General features: G+C 43.2%; 1 protein-coding gene and 1 long non-coding RNA gene across 12 annotated transcripts; both read left to right on the top strand.

The window, feature by feature from the left end:
• Nucleotides 1–3,708: 3,708 nt before the first annotated feature.
• Nucleotides 3,709–6,566, top strand: LOC126994451 (uncharacterized). 8 transcript variants are annotated; one of them, XR_007749133.1, is made up of 7 exons: nt 3,806–3,975; nt 4,106–4,170; nt 4,567–4,696; nt 4,892–5,027; nt 5,096–5,228; nt 5,365–5,500; nt 5,637–6,566. It is a non-coding gene; the product is annotated as an uncharacterized LOC126994451 (long non-coding RNA). The 8 variants fall into 8 exon arrangements; XR_007749136.1 differs by having other exon boundaries at nt 3,709–3,845; nt 4,892–5,228; XR_007749139.1 differs by having other exon boundaries at nt 3,709–3,845; nt 4,632–4,696; nt 4,892–5,228.
• Nucleotides 6,567–16,922: 10,356 nt separating this feature from the next.
• LOC126994474 (uncharacterized) lies at nt 16,923–21,827 on the top strand. 4 transcript variants are annotated; one of them, XM_050853787.1, is made up of 7 exons: nt 16,923–17,041; nt 17,620–17,700; nt 18,868–19,055; nt 19,560–19,824; nt 20,052–20,387; nt 20,614–20,892; nt 21,219–21,827. In XM_050853787.1, exons 4-7 carry the CDS (start codon nt 19,678–19,680, stop codon nt 21,804–21,806), a joined length of 1,350 nt encoding a protein of 449 aa, XP_050709744.1. In that variant the 5' UTR covers nt 16,923–17,041; nt 17,620–17,700; nt 18,868–19,055; nt 19,560–19,677; the 3' UTR covers nt 21,807–21,827. The 4 variants fall into 4 exon arrangements, with proteins under 4 accessions (XP_050709744.1, XP_050709745.1, XP_050709746.1 ...); XM_050853788.1 differs by lacking the exon at nt 17,620–17,700 and having other exon boundaries at nt 16,929–17,041; XM_050853786.1 differs by lacking the exons at nt 16,923–17,041; nt 17,620–17,700 and adding an exon at nt 18,039–18,654.
• Nucleotides 21,828–24,929: the final 3,102 nt, after the last annotated feature.

The raw sequence follows: 24,929 nt of genomic DNA on the forward strand, positions 1-24,929 counted from the left end.
AGAGCAGGATGAAGAAGTCTAACACCTAACATAGAAAGGTGGAGGACGTTGGGAAAGGCCTTTGTTTTGTATTGGACTAGCAAGACCTTAAGATGAAAATTAGATTAAGTTTGAGTATTTGCCAAACCACGATGGAGTATAATATCAGGGAAAGGTAGAGGACGTTGGGAAAGGCCTTTGTTTTGTATTGGACTAACAAGGCCTTAAGATGAAGATTAGATTAAGTTTGAGTATTTGCCAAACCACGATGGAGTATAATATCAGAGAAAGGTGGAGGACGTTGGGAAAGGCCTTTGTTCTGCAGTAGACTAGCAATGCCTGAAGATGAAGATTATATTAAGTTAAGAGTATTTGCCAAAGCACGATGGAGTAATATATCAAACAGAGAGGGGTGGAGGACGTTGGGAAAGGCCTCTATGCTGCAGTGGACTAGTCATGACTGAAGATTATGAAGGTCAGAGTGGGGTTAGCTAAGGTTAGGTGGGGTTAGGAGAGGTGGAGGACGCTGGGAAAGGCCTCTATGCTGCAGTGGACTAGTAATGGGTGAAGATTATGAAGGTCAGAGTGGGGTTAGCTTAGGTTAGGTGGGGTTAGGAGAGGTGGAGGACGCTGGGAAAGGCCTCTATGCTGCAGTGGACTAGTAATGGGTGAAGATTATGAAGATCAGAGTGGGGTTAGGTTAGGTTAGGTGGGGTTAGGAGAGGTGGAGGACGTTGGGAAAGGCCTCTATGCTGCAGTGGACTAGTAATGGGTGAAGATTATGAAGGTCGGATTGACTAGTGGCGTTAGGTGGGGTCAGGTTCACGGGAGCTGCCTTGTATACGCCCACCGACCTCTTGCAGACTCCTTGGTTAGTATTGGCAGACACTTCCCCTCACATCAACTATTTCCAAAGGCCAAAAAGGGGACCAATTGGGTTCTCATGAGAGTGTTTTCAGGTTCATGGTACAGAAGCAGAATCAAACTACTACTAGGACCAATAAAATACTCCTGGAAATACCGAAAACTCATACGAAAACCGTGTCAAGTATGTGAGCTCGGGCGCCGAAATGGGTTAAGATTCGTTTTAGGTCCGTGCCAGTATCTCATTACCTACTTTATGAAACATCAGTATCTCTTCATATATCTTTTCTACAAACCTTTAACAGTCATGGAAACGCTTTGAAAATCCAATTCAAGGACTTTTTTTTTACTCCTGCAAGTAGGGGATAATGTTTACGAAAGCGCGTAGCCTCCTCTGGTGGCGGCCGCGGCGACGCTGCAGCCGGTGTTGCGAGAAATACCTCCTTGCTGAAATAAGTCACATATACATGTCCAAGGGGTGGGCGTAGCCACCCCTGGTTAGAATGAGGGGGTCGAGGGGGGCGCAGCCCCCCCCGTTAGTATGTCGTAAAGTTCGGTTGGAGTAGTTTAACTATGCTCCCCGACCCTAAACCCTCTGCGAGCTATTTCACGGCTGCGGCGACTGCAGAGTCGCCGCGGCCATTGCCAGAGGAGGCGACGACATGCTTTCGTAAACATACAGCACGTTTGTAAGCTCCCCAACCAAACACAAAACACGACGAAAATTCCTTGTATAGTGTTTTTTTCACATTTGTTACCTTTTTTATGCCCTTGAACTGACTCCTCTGCTGTAAGGGAAAAAAAAAAAAAACTATACAAGGAATTTTCGTCGTGTTTTGTGTTCGGTTGGGGAGCTTACAAACGTGCTGTACCGGACTGTAAGACTGGCCCTTAACATCAGGTTCTTTGTTTTCGCTACCTTTTATTTGCATTATATTCGTCACACATGAGTCATCCCTTTACTTTTAGTTGTTGTTGTTTTTCATGGGAACCCTGGAGCCGAGATTTAAGTCAGATGAGAGTGTGACGTCATCATGCTGTGCGTGGAACGACTGTGTATTCTTGTACTATTTCCACGAGAAACTATATAGAGGTGTACAGATAGAACCTAGAAGAGGGTAAGTGGAGGAAGAAAAGGAGGAAGAGGAGGAAGCAGCGGAAGAGGTGGAAGAAGACTTTAATCCAGACCCAATAATTCGCAGATAAAACTTTCTTCTCATAAGGATCGAACCCCATTTTGCTTCCCCATCTCTTTCATAACATTTACCCGTTCGGTCATTTTTTCCGACATACTCATAGAATAAGTTCCGCACAATGGCAATATAAATAAAAAAAGCTGCATGCTGAACTTTCATCAACATCAAATGAAACTCCTATGATGTGAAAACTCAATGAATCAATGAAAGAAAAGAAAAAAAGAGAAAAAGCACTTGATGGCAGCCATTTTTTCGTGTGTTTGTGGGAGGAGAAGTGGTGGACAGACTTTTTGTGTGTTATTGATTTGCCTTTGAGCTGCTTCCTGTGATGCGAAAATAAACAGATAAATGGGAGAGAAAAAAAGGAGAGAAGCACATAATGGTGAGTGCTTTCTGATTGTGGGAGAAGAGGTTTAGTTATTTGGGGGTGTTATTGTGTTACCCTTGAGCTGCCTCCTGTGATGCGAAAATAATTAGATAAATGGGAGAAAAAAAATAGAAAAAGCACATTATGGTGACTGCTTTCTGATGGTGGGAGAAGTGGTTATCGTTTTTTGTGTGTGTGCTGTGTGTTAATGTTTGCCTGCTATGATGCGAAAATAAATATATAAATGGGAGAGAGAAAAACAAAGAAAAAAAAAACATGATGGTGAGTGTTTTCTGATTGTGGGAGAAGCGGTTGGTGTTTTTTTAGTGAGTGTGTTTTGTTTTGTCTTTGAGCCGCCTCCTGTGATGCCAATAAATGAATAAATAATTAACAGTGCATATCCTTAACCCAGCAAGAGGACACTCGACTTATACATGACAACTCCTAGGCCGGTATTCTCAAACGCTTCTGTCTCTCATACCAACTTTTTCCACAGGGGTCAAAGCAGATCAGTCGGATTCTCATGAGTGTTTTTTTAGGTCCATAGTACAGATAGGAGGTCAGACTACCACCAGGGTCATTAAACTACCCCTGGCAATACCCACAACGCCTACGAAAGCTGTGTGTGTGTGTGTGTGAGTGTGTGTGTGGAGAGAGAGAGAGAGAGAGAGAGAGAGAGAGAGAGAGAGAGAGAGAGAGAGAGAGAGAGAGAGAGAGAGAGAGAGAGAGAGAGAAGTAAATAAATAAATTCATAGATGGAGAGCAAGGCTGAAAGAAAGGGAGAAATAGAATGAAATAGAGAAGATAAAAATAAAGAGACAGACGACTAAAGAGAAGTGGGCCCCGATGCGAATGTTAGGAAACTCTAGCGGGCCGTCCTCGTGAGCGTCAGCACTCACTGGTGTTTTCTCTCGGCAGGTGTGTGGGTGCAATGTACACCTGAATGATGTTAATTGGTGAACAGATTCCTACCAAGTAAAATCAATCCATCATTCAATCAGAGAAGGAAAATATAATAAATAAGAAAAATTGGAATGAGAAAGAAAAGGGAAACGGATGCTGCGTCGCAAGCCGTCGCGAGGATTCCTTTGGATGCTTGTGCGCGTTTCCCAGGCCCGTCGGTCTTCCATCCCTGAACCGATAAACGCGGTGACCGGCGCCTTCACAGTAATTATGATTAATTTTATAATCCAGTCTGGTAGTTTTAAGAAGCGAGTTCTTGCATCCTCGCCTCGGCGGGGGTGTGGAGCGCCAGCGAGCCCAAGGTCTCCCTGGCGAGCATGGCAGGACTGGAGGGCTCCAGGCAGGGCTCCTCGGCGTCCCTCGGGGCCCCGACGGAGGTGCCGGAGATCTTCCGGCTACAAACCCGGGCAGGTGGAGCTCGTTAGCCGTGGTAGGCAATTCACCTAGGAGAGCAAACTCTATACAAACCCGGGCAGGTGGAGGTCGTTAGCCGTGGTAGGCAATTTACCTAGGAGAGCAAACTCTATACAAACCCGGGCAGGTGGAGGTCGTTAGCCGTGGTAGGCAATTCACCTAGGAGAGCAAACTCTATACAAACCCGGGCAGGTGGAGGTCATTAGCCGTGGTAGGCAATTCACCTAGGAGAGCAAACTCTATACAAACCCGGGCAGGTGAGGCTCGTTAGCCGTGGGAGGCAATTCACCTAGGAGAGTAAACTCTATACAAACCCGGGCAGGTGAGGCTCGTTAGCCGTGGGAGGCAATTCACCTAGGAGAGCAAACTCTATACAAACCCGGGCAGGTGGAGCTCGTTAGCCGTGGGAGGCAATTCACCTAGGAGAGCAAACTCCGAACAATAAACCCGGGCAGGTGGAGGTCGTTAGCCGTGGGAGGCAATTCTCCTAGGAGAGCAAACTCCGAACAATAAACCCGGGCAGGTGGAGGTCGTTAGCCGTGGGAGGCAATTCACCTAGGAGAGCAAACTCTAAACAAACCCGGGCAGGTGGAGGTCGTTAGCCGTGGGAGGCAACTCACCTAGGAGAGCAAACTCTAAGCAAACCCGGGCAGGTGGAGGTCGTTAGCCGTGGGAGGCAATTCACCTAGGAGAGCAAACTCTAAGCAAACCCGGGCAGGTGGAGCTCGTTAGCCGTGGGAGGCAATTCACCTAGGAGAGCAAACTCTAAGCAAACCCGGGCAGGTGAGGCTCGTTAGCCGTGGGAGGCAATTCACCTAGGAGAGCAAACTCTAAACAAACCCGGGCAGGTGAGGCTCGTTAGCCGTGGGAGGCAATTCACCTAGGAGAGCAAACTCTAAACAAACCCGGGCAGGTGGAGGTCGTTAGCCGTGGGAGGCAATTCACCTAGGAGAGCAAACTCTAAGCAAACCCGGGCAGGTGGAGCTCGTTAGCCGTGGGAGGCAATTCACCTAGGAGAGAAAACTCTATACAAACCCGGGCAGGTGAGGCTCGTTAGCCGTGGGAGGCAATTCACCTAGGAGAGCAAACTCTAAACTAACCCGGGCAGGTGAGGCTCGTTAGCCGTGGGAGGCAATACACCTAGGAGAGCAAACTCCGAACAACAAACCCGGGCAGGTGGAGCTCGTCAGCCGTGGTAGGCAATCTTCCTAGGAGAGCAAACTTCGAACAACAAACCCGGGCAGGTGGAGCTCGTCAGCCGTGGTAGGCAATCTTCCTAGGAGAGCAAACTTCGAACAATTAACCCGGGCAGGTGGAGGTCGTTAGCCGTGGTAGGTAATTCACCTAGGAGAGCAAACTCTAAACAAACCCGGGCAGGTGGAGCTCGTCAGCCGTGGTAGGCAATCTGCCTAGGAGAGCAAACTCCGAACAATAAACCCGGGCAGGTGGAGCTCGTCAGCCGTGGTAGGCAATCTGCCTAGGAGAGCAAACTCCGAGCAATAAACCCGTGCAGGTGGAGCTCGTCAGCCGTGGTAGGCAGTCTGTCTAGGAGAGCAAACTCCGAACAATAAACCCGGGCAGGTGGAGCTCGTCAGCCGTGGTAGGCAGTCTGCCTAGGAGAGCAAACTCCGAACAATAAACCCGGGCAGGTGGAGCTCGTCAGCCGTGGTAGGCAGTCTGCCTAGGAGAGCAAACTCCGAACAATAAACCCGGGCAGGTGGAGCTCGTCAGCCGTGGTAGGCAGTCTGCCTAGGAGAGCAAACTCCGAATAATAAACCCGGGCAGGTGGAGCTCGCCAGCCGTGGTAGGCAGTCTGCCTAGGAGAGCAAACTCCGAACAAAAAACCCGGGCAGGTGGAGCTCGTCAGCCGTGGTAGGCAGTCTGCCTAGGAGAGCAAACTCCGAACAATAAACCCGGGCAGGTGGAGCTCGTCAGCCGTGGTAGGCAGTATGCCTAGGAGAGCAAACTCCGAACAATAAACCCGGGCAGGTGGAGCTCGTCAGCCGTGGTAGGCAGTCTGCCTAGGAGAGCAAACTCTAAACAAACCCAGGCAGGTGGAGGTCGTCAGACGTGGTAGGCAGTCTGCCTAGGAGAGCAAACTCTAAATAAACCCGGGCTTGTGGTGCTCGTTATACTGTCGTAGACAATCCACGCGATGGGAACACCTAAGAAAAGGAAAATAAAAAAGAACACCAGAAAAATGGAAAATACAGAAACGAAACATCAAGAAAAGAAACAAAAAGGTCATCCACCTTTAGGCCCTAACATCGCCAAAATTATGGGTGGGTCTCTTCTGGGGAGAAAGCGGCTCATCCAGACCAAAGAACATCAACAAAAGGATGATATGAATAAATGAACATAAAAAACATAAAGACAAACACTTCAAGGAAAGAAAAATATAACAAACATCACCCACCTTCCGGCCCTGACTAACATCACCAAAATTATGGGTGGGTCTCTTCTGGGGAGAAAGCGGCTCACCCAGACCAAAGAACATCAACAAGGGATGATATAGAAAAGAACACCAAAAAATATGGAAAAAGAAAAGAAAAAAACATCGAAAAAGAAAAGCAACATAAATAAATGAGCAACATCAAGAAAAGAGAAATACAAAGAAACATCATCCACCTTTCGGCCCCAAACAACATCACCAAAATTATGGATGGGTCTCTTCTGGGAGGAAAGCGGCTCATCCAGACCAAGGAACATCAACAAAAGGATGATAGGAAAAAAATAACAACAAAAAGCATCAAAAAGAAGTAAAAAGAAAAAGAACAGGAAAACATCGAACAAGAAAACAAAAGCAATAAAAAGAACGAAAAACACGACATTAAGAAAATAAAATAAAACAAACATCATCCACCTTTCGGCCCTAACAACATCTCCAAAATTATGGGCGGGTCTCTTCTGGGAGGAAAGCGGCTCACCCAGACCAACGAACATCAACAAAAGGATGATAGGAAAAAAGAACACCAAAAAAGAACATCAAAAAAGAAAACCAACAGCAAGAAAACTCAAAGGAAAAAAAGAAAGAAAAAGAAAAGAAAAAGAAAACAAATAGAAAAAAAGAAAAGAAAGAAAGAAAAGGAAAAAGAAAAAACAAAATAATTAAAAATAAATAAACAAAATAATATAAATAAATAAATAAATAAATACAGAATATAGTAAAGTTAACTAACTGACTCTAACTGCTTAACTAACTATCAAACTATCTGTTTAACTAACCTACCTAACTAACGGTAATACAGCTGTTTGACTACCCATTAACAAACAAACTAACAAACCACTTAACGATCTAACATGGATAGTGAGGTAAGGTGGGATTAGACTTACAGGAGCTGCCTTGTATAGACTAACCGGCCTCTTGCAGACTCCTTACGTTCTTATGTTCTTTTACGTTTAAGAATATGGCCCTTAAACCCCATTCACACCTGTACTAATACCTGACTGGTTGGGTGACTCTTCTACCTCTGCCTGCCTCCCCTCCTGCTACTGTCTCCGCTATCAGCACACAATCTACGCTCCCCCATAAAACCCATACCTAACCTAACCTAACCTTCTGTATACCCCCTTCATACCTGTGCTAATACCTGGCTGGTTGGGTGACTCCTTCTACCTCTGCCTGCCTCCCCTCCTGTTACTCTCTCCGCTATAGGCACAAATCTTCCCTCCCCCATAAAACCCACACCTAACCTAACCTAACCTTTCTGTATACCCCCATTCACACCTGTACTAATACCTGGCTGGTTGGGTGACTTCTACATCTGCCTGCCTCCTCCTGTTACTATGTCCGCTATCAGCACACAATCTTCCCTCAATCATAAAACCCACACCTAACCTTCCTAACCTAACCTTACTGTATACCCCTTCATACCTGTGCTAATACATGACTGGCTCACTTCCCTACATTCAACCACTAACACCTCCCCCCCCCCCCACACACACACACACGCATAAAACTATCAAACCCTTATTTAAAACAATATATCAAACACTCACAAGAAAAGACACCGGGACGCAACACTGTATAAGGCAAAGATGATGGTGGGAAGAGGGGTGAAGGGGGGGGAGGTCACACGATAACCTACGCATTACCCCTGCGCGCTCCTCCGTCCCCTTGGCCCGTGACCCCGCGCAGGTAACAGCAGACCCCCTCAGCCGGCGACACAGGACCGATTGTGGCACGCAGGTTACCTCAGTTTACCTTTCCCAGGCATATCCATTTCACTGACCCACGCGTGAGGAGGAGGAGGAGGATAAAATAGCAAAGGAAAAAGACGACGAGGTTGAGGTCAAGAAAGGGGAGGTAGCGAGAGGGAGGAAAAGGAGGAGGAGGAGGAGGAGGAGGAGGAGAAACCCAACGTGGCGGGTGAGGTAGTGTAGGCTGCGGGGTCAACTAAGCTCCACACAATTATCCCCTATTTTCAAGAGTAAAAAAAAAAGTCCTTGAATTGGATTTTCAAAGCGTTTCCATGACTGTTGAAGGTTTGTAGAAAAGATATATGAAGAGATAGTGATGTTTCATAAAGTAGATTATGAGATACTGGCACGGACCTAAAACGAATCATTACCTCGAAATTTTTAAGAATATGGCCCCTTATGTTCTTACGAGTATAGAGGTTTTGCAGTGACGTCACGAAATAGCGTCGTCTGCACCTTGTGCGTCGTCTGCAGACCCGCTGGTGGTCACCTCCCCAGCAGAGTGAGCAGACGGACCACGTGTGCCCCCTCCCTAAGTCACTACCCGCGGGCAACTGGCAGGACCTGCAGCATCATTTGTGTTAAGTGATTACGCGAGATCGCTTGAGAATGCTGCGAAGCTAAGATACATCGAACAAATCAGTGCTTTTGTGGTTCATGAAGTGTGATTCCAGAAGTGGCTCGGCGAGTGTTAATGCCTTCACCTGGTAATAATCGTGTAATAATTCTCTCAAATACGGTGGACGGCCAGTAATCAAAGCTTGGTGTGTCAAAACACATAACTTAAATACTATCCTTGCTTTTATTGGTAACCAGTGGAGCTCTATCAGAACAGGAGTAATTCTCTCTCGTGGTAGAGTTCCTTGATTAATCTCGCTGCTCTATTTAAGACCATCTGTAATTTCCTTAATTGGAGCTTTGGCAGGTTATAGTGGATTGAGTTGCAATAATCCACTCTTGATATGATATTGTTAATCAACAATTTCTTGATAGAATCTTCATCCAGGTATTTCTTGATAAAAGCAATATTTCTAAGGTGATATCCGGCAATCCTTACGACATTATTTATCTGACATTTCAGTGTCAAATTGGAATCCAACAACACTCCCAAGTCACGAACACTTTCAACAATATGAATTTCATTACCACCTATAATCATGTTACCGTCACCAAAATAACGTAGTGTCCTTCTTCCCCACAAGCATGAATTCAGTCTTATCATCGTTTAATTTCAATTGCTTATAATGCATCCAATCCTTGACTGATTTAATAACACTATTGATCTTAGCACTTGTATTTTCAATATCAGTGATGGAAAAGTAGAACTGGGTGTCATCAGCAAATAACTTGAATCCTACACCATGTTGTTGTAGTATCCTGGAGAAACTAATCGTGTATATACAACATAAAATAGGTCCCAGCACACTTCCTTGTGGAGCTCCTCTTGTCAGAGCTTCATGTGAAGAAAAACAATTTCCAATTTGCACACAATAACTTCTGGTTTGTAAATACCCGGCCGGCAGTGGACGAGTATAGACGTGAAGCAGACTTATCGTTTTGTCTGTTTTGCGTCCACAAGTGTCCGCTTTGATTGTTTAAATTCCTGTTGTTAGATATTTGCTTTTAATTTTTGAATGTTGGTCGCCTGAGATATGATTGCAATTAATATGGACCCGTACGCAGAAGTTTCTAACATGCCGGACGCGTATCGGACTAGTATCATTTCGTCTATTTTGGGTCCACAAGTGTCCGCTTCGCTGTTTATTATTCCTATGCTGTTAATTTTTAAATGCGAGTCGCCTGATTTATAATTCCAATTATATTGTACATATGTACATCAGTAATTAATTGCATGCAGAACTTTCAGACATGCCGTAAGCGTAACGGACTAGTACGGACGATATGATCGATCGAGTTACAAAAATCCGTTTGAGGCCGCGTAACGGACTAGTGCGGACGAGTTACAAATAATTTGTTAAATTGTCACCACGACTCAGTGATCTTTGCGCTGTAGACTTAACTCGAATGACTGACATGTCTTGGTTGATAGAAATCTATACCCTTAACCTAACTTAAACCTAATAAAGACATACCGGGCCCAACGGGGTTCGAATCGTCTTCCCTGAGGACTCCGGATCAACAGCGCGCCTTAGCTCACTGAGCCATGGTGACAACGTGTACAAGAAGCCTTTCGACCGTTCACGTTCCAATCATTTTATGTTTTCTTTCACAACCGGTTAAGTTAGAGAAGCTAATAAATGATGTTTATTGTACAAATAGATAGATAGACAGATAGATATATAGATATATCAAATCATATTCACATTCATTCATTCATATCACAAGTGTAATAGCATAAATTAGTGGATGTTCATTTATAGTATTTTCCTTTTTAATTAATAGCACTGCATGTATTACCCCCCTGGCTTCCAGGTAGCTATACGTACGTGTACAATTAAACATATTGATGGCTATAGATGCCGAGTATATATATGTCCCCAGCACATTTGCACTTTTATATATATATACATAGACTTCACAATCTCTTGACGGGAAACGGGGCGCGGGGCCGATTCGCAGGGGGCCGATTTTCAAAAATTTAAAATTTAAATATTTTCAAAACCAAAGCAGCTAGCGACCTGAAACTAAAACAGGCACCTCCCTTAGGCATATATGAGTCTCCATGAGCAGCGGTATCAAAAAATTCAAAGTCGTTCCCTAATAAAATCCCGATTAATTGTTTTTTATATAAGTATAACAAAACTTAAAAAGGCTATAAAATCCTCAGATTTTACGCTAGATGCACAAACATCACCAAATGCAGAGATAATCACTTATATTTTCAGAATCAATAGCAATATTTAGCATATCTTATAAGTTTTTGCCCGAAATAGCTACTTATTTTTTTAACATCTAATAAATCACTTAATTTTCACATTAGAAACTTAATGCTTGAGGAAAGCATGCAGAAACATCTTAATTTTACTCAACAAAAGCAAAATTTTCATTTTTCTATATACAATCACAACTTATTTTGGTTGAATTCCGATGTCACTATTGCCGCAGCACGTCTTGCCGGCTATCTGGCCCTCGTCCCTGAACAATCACTTTAGCCTTTTGGCCTATGACTTGTGGGCCCCGGTCAGTTTCCTGGACTTGTACACGTCCCTGTTCCTCGCCGTCTCCTTCCTGCCCTCCTCGATACTGCTCCTCTTCCTGCCGGTCGGCTGCTTCAAGGCCTTGTTCTTCCTCGCTTCTGAGGTCACGTCCTTGGAGAAATTAGCACCGAAACAGTTGAAGAGGGACCTGCTGATGTGCAGCAAGATGGTGTTGGCCAGGTTGTGCCCCTCCTGGCACCTGTACCCCTGCAAGGTCGGGTCTGAGGCCGCCAGGAACTCCAGGAGGTGCCTGAACCCGTCCCTGTGGCGCATGGCAAGGAACCTCAACCTGCGCTCCTTCTTGTCCTCCCTGCACATCAGGGAGTCCCACAGCGACATCCCGAAGGACGCCATGTGGGCCATTGGGAGATGGCCGCTTCAGGACCGCCCGGCCGTCTCCATCTCTCCCCTGTCGACCAGCTCGACCAGGGCGTCGAACATCACAGAGGGCGGGTCGCCCCTCTCGAGCTCCACGGTAATCTTCATCTCCTCCTGCTGGGCAAGCTCCTGCTTGCAGCACTCAGCCACAGAGGAGTTGGCCTGGACCTTCCTGGCCAGGTAGCCGGCGTAGTTGCCGACCGCGGCGAGGAGCAACTCGTCCGTCGGCGGGTCCGGCTGGTCGTCGGCCAGCTCCCTGGCAAGCTGGGCCAAGATCACCTCGTCGTCCTCCTTCTCCTCTGCCTTGGCCCGGTCCAGGTCGGCCTGCACGTCCCCGGGAAGAACCCGACGAGCTTCAGCAAATGCAGGCGTTGGGCCAACCTGTTGCTCACCATGAAGTTCTGCACGCTCGTCCAGTAGTTGGCGCCGCACATGGTGCGGCGCTTGCCAGAGTGCTCAGTCGGGTCAGAGTTGGCCTTCCCCATGCACACATACTCGACCCCGTAGGACGTAGTGAACAGCCCCCTCACTACCACACTGCACTGAACACACCACTGCACTGCACACAACACTGAGTCACTGCACTGATGGCGTAGTACGGCTCCTCCACAGTTTACTCCACGGGGTCGCGGCGTCCTCATATCTTGTGTCTCCTCCGTCACTTCCACTCGATCCACTGCCTTCTGTGTCTTCTTGTATCGTCCTCTGGATCCTTGCAGTTGTGGGGAAGGGTACAGAGACGATGAATAACTGTAGGTCCTTTACTTGGAGAGTAAACAGAGGCAGGACAGCGATAATCCTTTACAGAGGGGTAGTGCCCAGCTGACTGCGTGCCTAAGGCGAGTTAGGCGACGCGGGAACTGAGCTGAGTTGCCATGTAGGCACTAACTAAACGTACATTTCTTGTTTCCTAATACGTAAAACTGTGGACTTCACTATCCTACAGTTATCATTCATTTTACGTAAAGATTTCAACCTAAAGTTACGCAAATTTGCCATTTTTTACACAACGTTTTCAAATGTCTCTCATGGTGCTATTTTATATAAGTTACCTTGAATCCTCGACCAAATCACTCTAGAGACACTCCTGCCTGCTTGTATGCACTAAAACTTGAAGATTTCGTCCTGTTTCCACTTAAATTCGGAGTAAGAACGCAGAGTGTGTTTGAGTTGTCGCAGTGAAAGTCGCCATAACAATCGGCCCCTTACGCGAAGCCAGCGCGCCAAGACTGAAGAGATCTCCCGACAACTAGGTGTGAACTTATGATATATATATATATATATATATATATATATATATATATATATATATATATATATATATATATATATATATATATATATATATATATATATATATATATATATATATATATATATATATATATATATATATATATATATATATATATATATATATATATATATATATATATATATATATATATATATATATATATATATATATATATATATATATATATATATATATATATATATATATATATATATATATATATATATATATATATATATATATATATATATATATATATATATATATATATATATATATATATATATATATATATATGCAGCATTAATTGTGTTACTTAATTCATTGTTCCAGTCACCCTATTAATCGATCGTCCTCTCATAGCCTTCTAGTTACTCATGTTTTCTATGTAACCCAATTATAGGGCCAACTCTTGAAGACTACGGTCGTTATTGCGCAGCCATTAATATTCTGGGTTTGACTGATAATTACGCTCGCATTTAAAATCTTTACTAACCAGTAAAAACTCTCGAAAATAATTTCATTGTATTTCCCAAGCAGAGTTACACATCGGGTTAAGAAGTAATTCAATCATACGTGATGGGGCGGCCTTAATAAATAAATGCAATTTTAATATACGACTTAGTATTATCTCAGTACATGGCGCCTCGAGCCTCTCTCTCTCTCTCTCTCTCTCTCTCTCTCTCTCTCTCTCTCTCTCTCTCTCTCTCTCTCTCTCTCTCTCTCTCTCTCTCTCTCTCTCAGGCGCACACTTAATTGCACGCACACGTACCATCATCATCTTCATCATCATCATCATCATCATCATCATCATCATCATCAACATCATCATTACTACTACTACTACTACTACTACTACTACTACTACTTCGATTGCACCGTAAACACCTTTTTTGTCTGTGGGCCGGGTACACGTACTGGCTGTCAACACATTCCTCCCCTCTCTCTCTCTCTCTCTCTCTCTCTCTCTCTCTCTCTCTGCACACTATAACATCCACCACATACAAGGGGAAGGGAAGGGAAGGGAAGGGAAAGGAAGGGATGGGGAGGGAAGAGGAAGAAAGGGAAAAGAAGGGAAGGGAAGGGAAAGATAGGGAAGGAAAGGAAAGGGAAGGGAAGGGAAGGGAAGGGAAATATAGGAAAGGGAAGGGAAGGGAAGGGATTGGAAAGGGAAGGTGAGCAAAAATAAAAGGCTATGAGAAAAAATGGAAAAAATAATAAAAGGGAATGAAATGAAAAGGAAGGGAAGAGAAGGAAGTGGAATAGGAGAGAGGAGAAGAAAGGAAGGAATAAAGACAGTGATAATAAGGGGGAAGGGAAGGGAAGGCGAAGAAGAAGAGGAAAAGGAAAGGAAGGGGAGGAGAAGAGATAGAGAGAGAGCGAGAGAGCATAACTGCTGGTGATGAGAGAGATCTATTGTATATTATCATTATTATTATTATTATTATTATTATTATTATTATTATTATTATTATTATTGTTATTATTACTATTATGGCTGAACATTAAATTTTATGGAACTTTTTAAACATATAATGATACTCGTGGTGGTAATAAACTCTCTCTCTCTCTCTCTCTCTCTCTCTCTCTCTCTCTCTCTCTCTCTCTCTCTCTCTCTCTCTCTCTCTCTACAGTCGGTGACGCATTGAAAAGAGAGAGAGAGAGAGAGAGAGAGAGACAGACATACATTCTAATCATATATATCTTGCTAAACACACACACACACACACACACACACACAGGGGACACAAAGGCGGCCAGCACCACTACTAATCTTCGAGCCTCGAGTCTCGAACCTCTCAATGACCACTTTGCCTTCCAAGAGCAAGATTTTAAAGCGAAAACGATCCCTATAAACGGCCCTTGCTTTCTTCTCCTTCTCTTTTTCTTACTTAAAGACAGACACAGATACAGACACAACCCTTCCTCCTCCTCCTCCTCCTCCTCCTCTTTCTCTTCTTCCACTTTGTTTTTATCTTTGCTTTTTACGTACAGAAATACAGATACAGAGATAAGGACACAACTCTTCCTCCTCCTCCTCCTCCTCTTCCTCCTTCTCCTCTTCTTGATCTTTTCCTTGTTATATCGAGACAGACACAGATACATAGATACGACCCTCCCTCCTCTTCTTCATCTTGCACACAGACAGACAGGCAGACAGACAGACAGACAGACGGGAAAGTGTTCTTATCGCCTCACTGACCTCCGCGCCGCGCTGGGCACTTCCCTGGATCAAGGGAAACAAACCGTCGCGACTGCCCTGTGCATTCTTGGGATTCCAGGAACCTGTAAATACCTTGCTTGCTCTCTCTCTCTCTCTCTCTCTCTCTCTCTCTCTCTCTCTCTCTCTCTCTCTCTCTCTCTCTCTCTCTCTCTCTCTCTCTCTCTCCCCGTCTTCCTTGCGCAATAAACCTAACGAGGAAAGGCTCTCATCTCGTAACTTGCTCTCATTCAGGAAATGTCGCCTTCAAGGAAAATTGATCGAAGGTTTCAAAATACTTCACGTCTTCAATGTGGACAAATCCAATTATGTTTTATGATGGATGACACGTTTCGAACGAGAAATGATGAAATGCCGTCGCAGCGCGGGAATGGAATAAACTCCCGCCTTCAGTGGTCCAGTGCAACACGACTGTTTCATTTCAAAACAAGATCGAGCGACACTTCCTTCACCCTTATATTCGCTGAGGTAAAAACACAAACTCTTCCTGGCATTTGATTTGATGTAGTATCACTTCAGTTTTAAGGACAGACCACCTTGCCTGGACCATAGGGTCTGTGTGGTCTGAGCACCTATGGAAATCTATGTAAGTCTCTCTCTCTCTCTCTCTCTCTCTCTCTCTCTCTCTCTCTCTCTCTCTCTCTCTCTCTCTCTCTCTCTCTCTCTCTCTCTCTCTCATGTGTGTGTGTGTGTGTGTGTGTGTGTGTGTGTGAGTGAAGCGAGAGAGAGAGAGAGAGAGAGAGAGAGAGAGAGAGAGAGAGAGAGAGAGAAACTTCCATTCTCTCAAGTCTTGGCATCACAAATTTCTTGGCAGCGACTCTCTCTCTCACTCTTCCTCACTTTCACTCTCCCTTTCTCTCCCTTCGTCATAAGTTACTCTCTCTCTCTCTCTCTCTCTCTCTCTCTCTCTCTCTCTCTCTCTCTCTCTCTCTCTCTCTCTCTCTCTCTCTCTCTCAGTAAAGCAATACTTACATATTCAACTTTCCGTCAAAAAAAAAAAATGTGTGTATGTGTGTGTGTGTGTGTGTGTGTGTGTGTGTGTGCGTTTATCAAGATCCATCTACCAGCCTATCCTTCTATTAATCATACCTATCTATTTATCTATATCTATTTTTCTATCTATTTATCTGCCTAGATGTGTGTGTGTGTGTGTGTGTGTGTGTGTGTGTGTGTGTGTGTGTGTGTGCGCTCGCTCATTAAATTGGGGCCATCTGGGATGAATCTCTTATCTCTCTCTCTCGTGCAAGCATACGACATTACAACGTCAGGAAAGTATTCTCGCAGCTGACATCTTAATTCAGCAAGATACTGTTGGGGTGGTGATCGACTTTGGCGAGGCATGGCGTGTCATATGTGTCATATCTGAGGCAGCAGTGTACGCGTCTCATACAAGACGTACGTCTCGAAACAGGAGCGTGAGAACCGGATGTTATGAGAGGGAGGAAGAGGGGAGGGACGGCCTGGGAGGATGTAAAAAATAGTTGTCGTGGGTCGCTACTTGGTCCGCGCGGCCGTAACTAATGACTATTTATTTGTAGCCTTATAATGCTAATCCTGGCCTTTCGGGGCTGCAGGGTGACGATGAAACCAAAAGATGGTGCACAGGTAAAAATTAACCCTGAACGACATTGATTAAACTTTTAATTAGTAGCTGTTTACTGGGGAGGTTGAACTGTGTGTGTGTGTGTGTGTGTGTGTCCTTTTTTTTTTTTTTAGTTCAATACCATATTTCTTTCGTTTTATTGCCAAATTTAAGTTCAATACCAATCACGGTGCTTCAAAACCAAATGGATTTTTCAATACCAAATTTACCCTAATTTGGTATTGAAAAATACCAAATGGCAACCCTGGCCCTATTGTCGCCCCACAGAGGCCATTATTAATTATCCCACTCAGTGTGTCTCAGTCGATCTCAAACCGCAATGTGCGCGGCTGTGTTCTAGTGGACTCTTACGTATACGTTAGGGGTGCCAGATTCTGCTTTGATCAAGGCAACACATTTTGGTAAGTAAGAAGTAAAATGAATCTGTATGGTAGATAGGAGAGAGAGAGAGAGAGAGAGGAGGAGGGGTTATGCGCGTCAGTTACGCGTATACATTTTCCTCCCTTTCTCTTTTTTTCCACTTCTCCTTTATTTTCTCCTTCCCTTTCCTCACCTTTCCTTCCTTTCCCGCCATTCACTGATGCATTCTGTAACAGTGGCTGACACGCGCGCAAGCGCGTCTCAGTCACTGTGTTAGTAGTAGTAGTAGTAGTAGTAGTATACTAGTAGTAGTAGTAGTATCATTACTATCATACAACAATATGCTGTCCTCTCGATCCTGCCTGCCTTCCAGCTGGTGTTTGTGTGTGTGTGTGTGTGTGTGTGTGTGTGTGTTTTGCTGACCAGTCAACAGCGAGGCTCTGGCGGAACACGTGCAATGAATAACATTTTTTGTCTCACGGATATTAGGGGACGAGAATGGTTTGGTATTAGTATAGTAGTAGTAGTAGTAGTAGTAGTAGTAGTAGTAGTAGTATTTATATTATTATTATTATTATTATTATTATTATTATTATTATTATTATTATTATTGTTTCAGGTTTGCGGTGATACGATCCTTGAAGTGCTTGCTTGTGCTTGGAGATATTGTAATACACTTCGCACATTACTGTTCATTCAGGTAATGCACAATATATTCTAATAATGATAACATACAGCAGCAGTGATGATGACTACGAGCCATCATATAACACGGATCCCATAGAAAGTCGGCGTGAGAAGTCGAGAGAAAAGCGAAATCGTAGGAAAGCACAATGGGCTCGCAAAAGAAGAAAATTATTGCAAGAGAAAATACCAGTAATTCAAGGCATTCGAGATCCGCTGCTGCCCTCAGAAAGCGAAGAAGAATTTTATAGAAATTATAAAAGTAGTGTTCATGAGTTAACAGACAGCAGCGACCCACCTCTATCTGACGCATCTATGGAACAGCCTCCCCAAACCCTTGACATGTAAAATGGCCCCAGCAAGACTGATTCTGCAATAAGTAATGTCACTAATGTGCTACATGGGCCTAGTCGCCCAGGAAACAGCGAGTTGGGCCTTGGCCCTTGCGAGACCTCCGATGAAGAGAGTATTTCAAAGCTAGAGAGGCTAGAGGGACTGATCGTGCATGACTATACCGATAGTGATGAACACTCTGACAGTGTAGACGTGACTGTACTCAGACGAGATGCTCCAGGAACATTATGGGATGAATTACGAACCATTCATTTCGAATGTAAGTTAACGCGAGATGCTACAAACAGAATATTGCGTGCTCTGTCTAAATATGGAATAGGATCATTGCACACACTGCCACTTGACTGTAGAACCTTAACAAGTATAGCTGGGGGCGCGGCAATGGGCAATGGCATTTTTACGCGTTCAGGCGTAGAGTACTATTACTTTGGCGTCGAAAGCCAAATAAAATCGATACTAAGAAGGTATCCCTTACAAGTAAGATCACAGTTAAAGGAGATTACTATCTCCCAAAACTTAGATGGGATACCTTTATTTAAAAGTTCTGGTAGTCAACAGATCTAAACCGTTGGCAAGCACTCATAACGTCGTAGCCAGCACCAGTTCTGGTGGGAAGGTTAGTATATGCTAGCTGTTTCACTTATCCACTTTCACTTATCAACAGTTGTGCTATAATGATAATAATATTGATAATATTAAAAATAAAACATTTCAAATCAATCACTATCCAAACACTTTAATTGCTACCATTCATACCTTTGACCGTGTCCTGGTACAAGACCTGTTGCAACATATTACAATAGGTAATTAATTATTAATTTCCTTACAGCCTAGATACTCTCTCTTCGACTTTCTAAGACTACGGCCTCAGAGCACCCTGACAGTGCTATCAAAATGGATCGTTAAGAAGTCATCTTTGAAAGGCAAAGAAAAAGAGTTAATTCAGGACTTCAACAAGAAAGAGGCAGATTGTTCATTTGTGTGCTGGTATCCGCCGCAGCAGGATTATGATTGCAAGTAAGGTTTAATAAACAATTATATGTTCACGTCACACACACACACACACACACACACACACACACACACACACACACACGTACGTACGTACGTACCAGCTATCAGAGCTATAACGTACACTTAATTGGCAGTCACAGCAAAATCCACGGGATAGACACTGCATGTGTGCGTGTGTGTGTGTGTGTGTGTGTGTGTGTGTGTGTGTGTGTGTGTCTCACACGTGACCCCTTGACCTCTAGCTGGCCTTCCCACTACTCCTATGTTCCTTTCTACTCCTTTATTTCTTGCCTCTTTTTATTCCCCTTTTACCTTTTCTCCCTTCTTCCACCATTCACTTAATATATTTCTCATTCACTCTCCATTTTCCGCGATCGTGTGTGTGTGTGTGTGTGTGTGTGTGTGTGTGTGTGTGTGTGTGTGTAGATGGATAGAGACATAAATAGACTGATAGATAAAGTCTGGCATAGGTACCCAATCTATTTCACTATTTCTTTTTTTTTCCAGACGAATCGCCACACTCATCAAAAACGACAGCAACCCTGGACCACATTGGCTGCCTGAACCAGGAGTCATCTTTGGCCAATACAAAACTTATGAGGAGTGCCAACACGTCGTCGACGAAATGGTATCAAGTGAAAATGTCGAAAGTCAGGCTTTGGCGATGTTGCGGCAATGTGATAAGGAACAAAAAAGGAAGGCAAGAACGATGGAAACAAATGCAGAAGAAACTGCTAAAGAAAAAACTGCAGTACGTCCAACTGAAAAAGATGTGAGTAATGGAGAGAACTAGTATGTGATTTTTTCCACTATAGCATTTCTTTCACATGGCCTATTTATGTACTCTCACCCCAACACACACACGTACACACGAGGAGCAGCATATGTTTTCTATAAAACACAGGAAGACTACTTGTCGAGAAAAAAATAGACTCGCTTAAATAGATTCTAGGGTAATTAATTACGTTTGTGTTTCTCATTTTGCTTATTATCCAACAGCCTGGTACAGCTCACGAAACTGCAAAGAAAATACATGCGGAGGCCCCGCTTGGTGCTACAGAGGTAGACGAGAGGCCGGTCGTCAGATCACCTCTGGCCATTTCTCGGCCCGAGAGGGAGGACGTCGTCAGATCACGTCCCCTGGCCAGTTCTCCGACCGAGAGGGACCTGGTCGTCAGATCACCTATGGCCAGTTCTACGGCCGAGAGGGAGGTCGTCAGATTACCTCTGGCCAGTTCTCAAGATGTCAACAGAGCTGAAGGCAGACGAGACGCCATTGACGTCTTTAGAGCAGATACACCCAGTACGTCTGATGAAGAACCCAGTGACGTACAAGTGAGTCTTGGGCTATTTTATACTTAATTTTTTTGTACAAGTCTTCGAACGTAAAACCATTACCCATACTCATTCTTATATGTCCTTCAAGACCTATACGTCCTAGGTGCCTTTGGAGACCCATGAAAACAACTTGTAAAGATTACTTACCTTAAAATTAAATCAGTCTGTAATTTTTTTTTTCAGTTATCCAGTACACCTACTTGACATATGCCTTTCTCTTCAGGTCCTGCCCGAGAAACAGCTGCCACAACAAATACAAGAAATTTTGAATGTCGTACTAAAACATGTAAGCAAAAAATTTGAGGAAGTAAGCAAAAAATTTGAGGAAGTGAAAACTTCTGTGGATAACCTTCAGAAACAGCTGCAACCAGTACTTCCAGGACCTTCGCAGCGGGTGACTGACGGTGAGACACCTCTCCCTACCGGATTTGTGCCTGTCCTTCCAAAGGACCCCTATGAAGTGCTAACATACTTCGGTTTTCCTGCTAGCACACCCGACAGTGTAAGTATTTTTTATATATTCGGTCAGGTTTTGCTATTAAATAAATAATTATATAATTTTTTTTTTCAGCGGTATCTACATGTAATATATATAGAGTAACACTAAGAGTAACAAATATTTAATACTTCGCTAATATTGCATATTCAACAAAGACTGATCTATCTTAGTGGCTATAGTACGTTTTCCTGTCGTTACTGCAGTTAACTGCCATTGAGTGTGAATGGTTTTGCTAGCTGAAGTGCTACATATAAAGTTATATTTCCTAGTTTCAAATGTTGTTCATTTAGGTGCATCTTTAATTACTTTCCTTCATAATTGTTTTGCAGCTCGTATCAAAACACAGGCACTACTTTCTTGGCAATGCATCGACAGAGCCAATGAGAACTCACCGGTTGGCACTGAGGAAGGCATTAGTTCAGCTATGCCCGTTGCCCAAGCCTCAGTCGGGAAAAGGTGGCCTGACCCCCTCCATCCGCCAACTCCTACATTATTTAGCACCCAGAGATGTCTGGGTGCACTTCTGTTTGAAGGGCTACTCCAAATCTAAGAGAAATATGGAGTCTGAAATGCCGAAATTTGTGCGCATGATTCAGGCGACAATGAGCATAAAACGCCAAGTCGACGAGTCGACGGTGAACGCTCATTTATCGGAGGCATTAAGGAAAGAAAGTGACAGATCAGGCTTCCGTAACACGGCGCGACCCAAGAAAACGACAGCACCAAACACAAGCACACCGTCCACGTCGGACGTACCAGGAACGTCAGGGCATGGGACTGGTCAAGACGAGGGAGAAAGTGACCCCGATTATATCGACAACGATGCGGAAAGTATCGTACCGCTGTCGAGTGGTAATGATACCGACAGGGCTACAGATGAACGGTACTCGGACGATGAAGAATCAATCACTGAATAACAAAGTATATATAGATACTGAGTGAATAACAATATATATTTTGCCCTGATGTAGTTCTTTACGTGATCGATGTTATCACAGTATAATTCCACCTTACTTCTTACTAACTAAGCATGTTCTCATACTTAATTAACAGCTTAAAAAATATGTAACTCTCTCTGCTATATAATCTATTATACATGTACGCCACCTATCATTTACTATTTATTTTCTTTACTAACATATGCTAATCGCATGGACTGTAATTTTGTTGATGACGGTAAAAGCTACATTATGGGTAAAATATATATATATATATATATATATATATATATATATATATATATATATATATATATATATATATATATATATATATATATATATATATATATATATGTGTGTGTGTGTGTGTGTGTGTGTGTTACTATACTCATTAATACACAGACCAAAACATGCAGGTGTATATGGAACAATTAATATTGAGTTATATTTAGGTTCCTTATGTGTACGTTATGCCAAGGCAAGCAAAATAATTAACTTTCTATATACATATATGTATGTCAAGCTAGGGTAGTGCTGGCTGCAACTTGAGTTTAGAATTAGAAAGTTGTTAATAAAGCTGTCAAAGTTACGCACGCCAATTAACTTGCTTTAATTACTGTACGTATACGTACGCACCTTATATATACACTGAGATAGTAATGAACTACATGAAATTACAGGTACAATAAGATATTACATTCTGTTTTCATACTGGTGTGTATATATAAAATAAAAATGAATGGACGTCGTCTTCACACGATTCTCAATTAATATCCCCATGTAAAAAAAAAAGGGAAATAAGAATTTAAAGGATTTAATAGAATTTATTAGGTAAGTAAATAAAAATAATTGGGTAAGTAAATAATTATTTAATTAATATTTTGAACAATTAATAAATGCGGTCACCTGCGGACGTTGGCAGGATTAAGACGACTGCGGATGCAAAATCGTCTACTAATGCGGACGCTAGAAGGATCTGGATGATTGCGGACAGGATATGGTCTCGTCCGCATCCTCCTAGTCGTATACAGAAACGTCCGCGGCTGTGGACGTCAGAAGGACGTCGGTTTTACAACTTTTTGTCAGCAGGGATAACTCTACTTTAACGCATTGTCTACCACTCCAATGTTCCATAAGTCTTTTACAAGCAATTCATGAACAACCGTATCAAATGCTGCACTAAGATCTAGAAGAACCAATATAGCACATTTACCCCCATCCATCATTTCTAGTAAATCATTAACAACAGAACAAAAAGTAGTCTCAGTAGAAAATATTGGCCTATATGCAGACTGACTATCAGGCAAGACATGGACCTTCTCCAAGTGTTCCATCAACTGCTCAATAATTGCATACTCTAATAACTTAGACAAAAAGGCAAATTTGATACTGGTCTATAAGAGCTTACATTTTAATAATCAAGTTTTCCCTTTAAGACTGGTTTTATAACAGCTCGCTTTTCAGAATCCGGAAATTTACATGAAGAAATACTAGTATTGACAATTCTTAGCACCATATCCATGAAACTAGGAAAATTATCTGCATCCATGATATCTAATACAGGCAATGGGTCACTGGCACAATATGTTTTCTTAGCTTTCTTGAAAAGTCGAACAAGATCATCCTTCCTAATGATTTTAAAACACTGCAATCTACAATCCACCTCAACATCAGCAACAGGCATAAAAGGTGTGTACACAAATTCCGATACAATATTCATAATCTTACTCTTGAAAAAATTACAAAAGTTATCCGCTAAATCTTTATCACAGAAACCATCGGGAAGCTTTCTTCTCAAAGTAGTACCAGTAAGACTGTTGAAAAGTTGATATAATTTGATCATATCTGATCCTGCCTCAAGAATTTTAGTATGATAACAGTTTCTTTTACTCCTACTTATCAAGTCATTATAGCGATTTCTCACATTTTTATAATCCTCCCAGCCCACAACAGATCCCTCATTTCTCCATTTACGTTCCTTGCGTCGTTTCTCTCTTTTCAGTGTCAAAATTTCACCATTAAACCAGGGAGATCTATCCTTGACAGTAACGACCTTCTCTAGGATCGGACACACATTGTTATATTGTGTCTTAATCACCTCATTATAAATGTCAGTAAGACAATTCACACAATTTCATTTAAATAACAAATCATTGTGATCACACTCTCCAGTCATATCATCATAAAAAGTCTGATTAATTTCACTGATAAATGTAGCAGCAGAGAAACCCACCTTATTCCTAAAATAACTGTTCTTAGTTACCTTACATATTGGCAATAATAATTTAAATGTTATGAGCCTGTGAACTGGGGAAATAGTAAATTCATGTTCACCATCCACCCTACCTATGAGATTGTTTACATCATCACTAATGACTAAGTCTAACATATGGTGTGTGTGTGTGTGTGTGTGTGTGTGTGTGTGTGTGTGTGTGTGTGTGTGTGTGTGTGTGCGTGCGTGCGTGCGTGCGTGCGTGCGTGCGTGTGTGTGTGTGTGTGTGTGTGTGTGTGTGTGTGTGTGTGTGTGTGTGTGTGTGTGTGTGTGTGTGTGTGTGTGTGTGTGTGTGTGTGTGTGTGTGTGTGTGTGTGAGAGAGAGAGAGAGAGAGAACGTCCACCAATTAAACAAAGACTGCTCGTATTGCGTCATTTTCACTGCACGAAGCAAAACACATAAAAGGCGCGAGTCATTTACGTCTGCATCAAAAACACGTCAACAAATAACACAACGCTTGACATGCATTGCGCGTCACTCACGTCCTATTACTGCAACGTCAAATTTACCTGATATGTTCGGACGGAAAAATAAACACGACTATAAACACGGATCTAAGGTCTTCTATATATATGCTACTGGACTCCCTACAGGCACTTGTTGACGGTCTGTTCTTAGCGCCGTGACCCTGAGTGCGCGTCCCTGATTCAAGCCGTATTCTTAACGTGTCGGCATCTGACTTCGCCTGTTTCAAAATTCCTCTCGGAGAAGTTGCTGGGTTATGCATGGACTGTTTTGTGGGAGAAGAGAAATATTTTCCACTGGAGTTCTTAGCAGGAGGGACAAGCAACAACAGTGTAGCAAAAGTGGCAATCTATCGAGTCTC

The sequence above is a fragment of the Eriocheir sinensis genome, unplaced genomic scaffold, assembly GCF_024679095.1.
Source record: "Eriocheir sinensis breed Jianghai 21 unplaced genomic scaffold, ASM2467909v1 Scaffold8, whole genome shotgun sequence".
Lineage (NCBI taxonomy): Eukaryota > Metazoa > Arthropoda > Malacostraca > Decapoda > Varunidae > Eriocheir > Eriocheir sinensis.

Coding starts and splice junctions, on each gene's coding strand:
- LOC126994474 (XM_050853786.1), top strand. CDS start 18,559: ATGGGATACCTTTATTTAAAAGTTCTGGTAGTCAACAGATCTAAACCG. Junction 18,655..18,867: donor GCACCAGTTCTGGTGGGAAG/GTTAGTATATGC, acceptor ATTTCCTTACAG/CCTAGATACTCTCTCTTCGA. Junction 20,893..21,218: donor CTGCTAGCACACCCGACAGT/GTAAGTATTTTT, acceptor ATTGTTTTGCAG/CTCGTATCAAAACACAGGCA.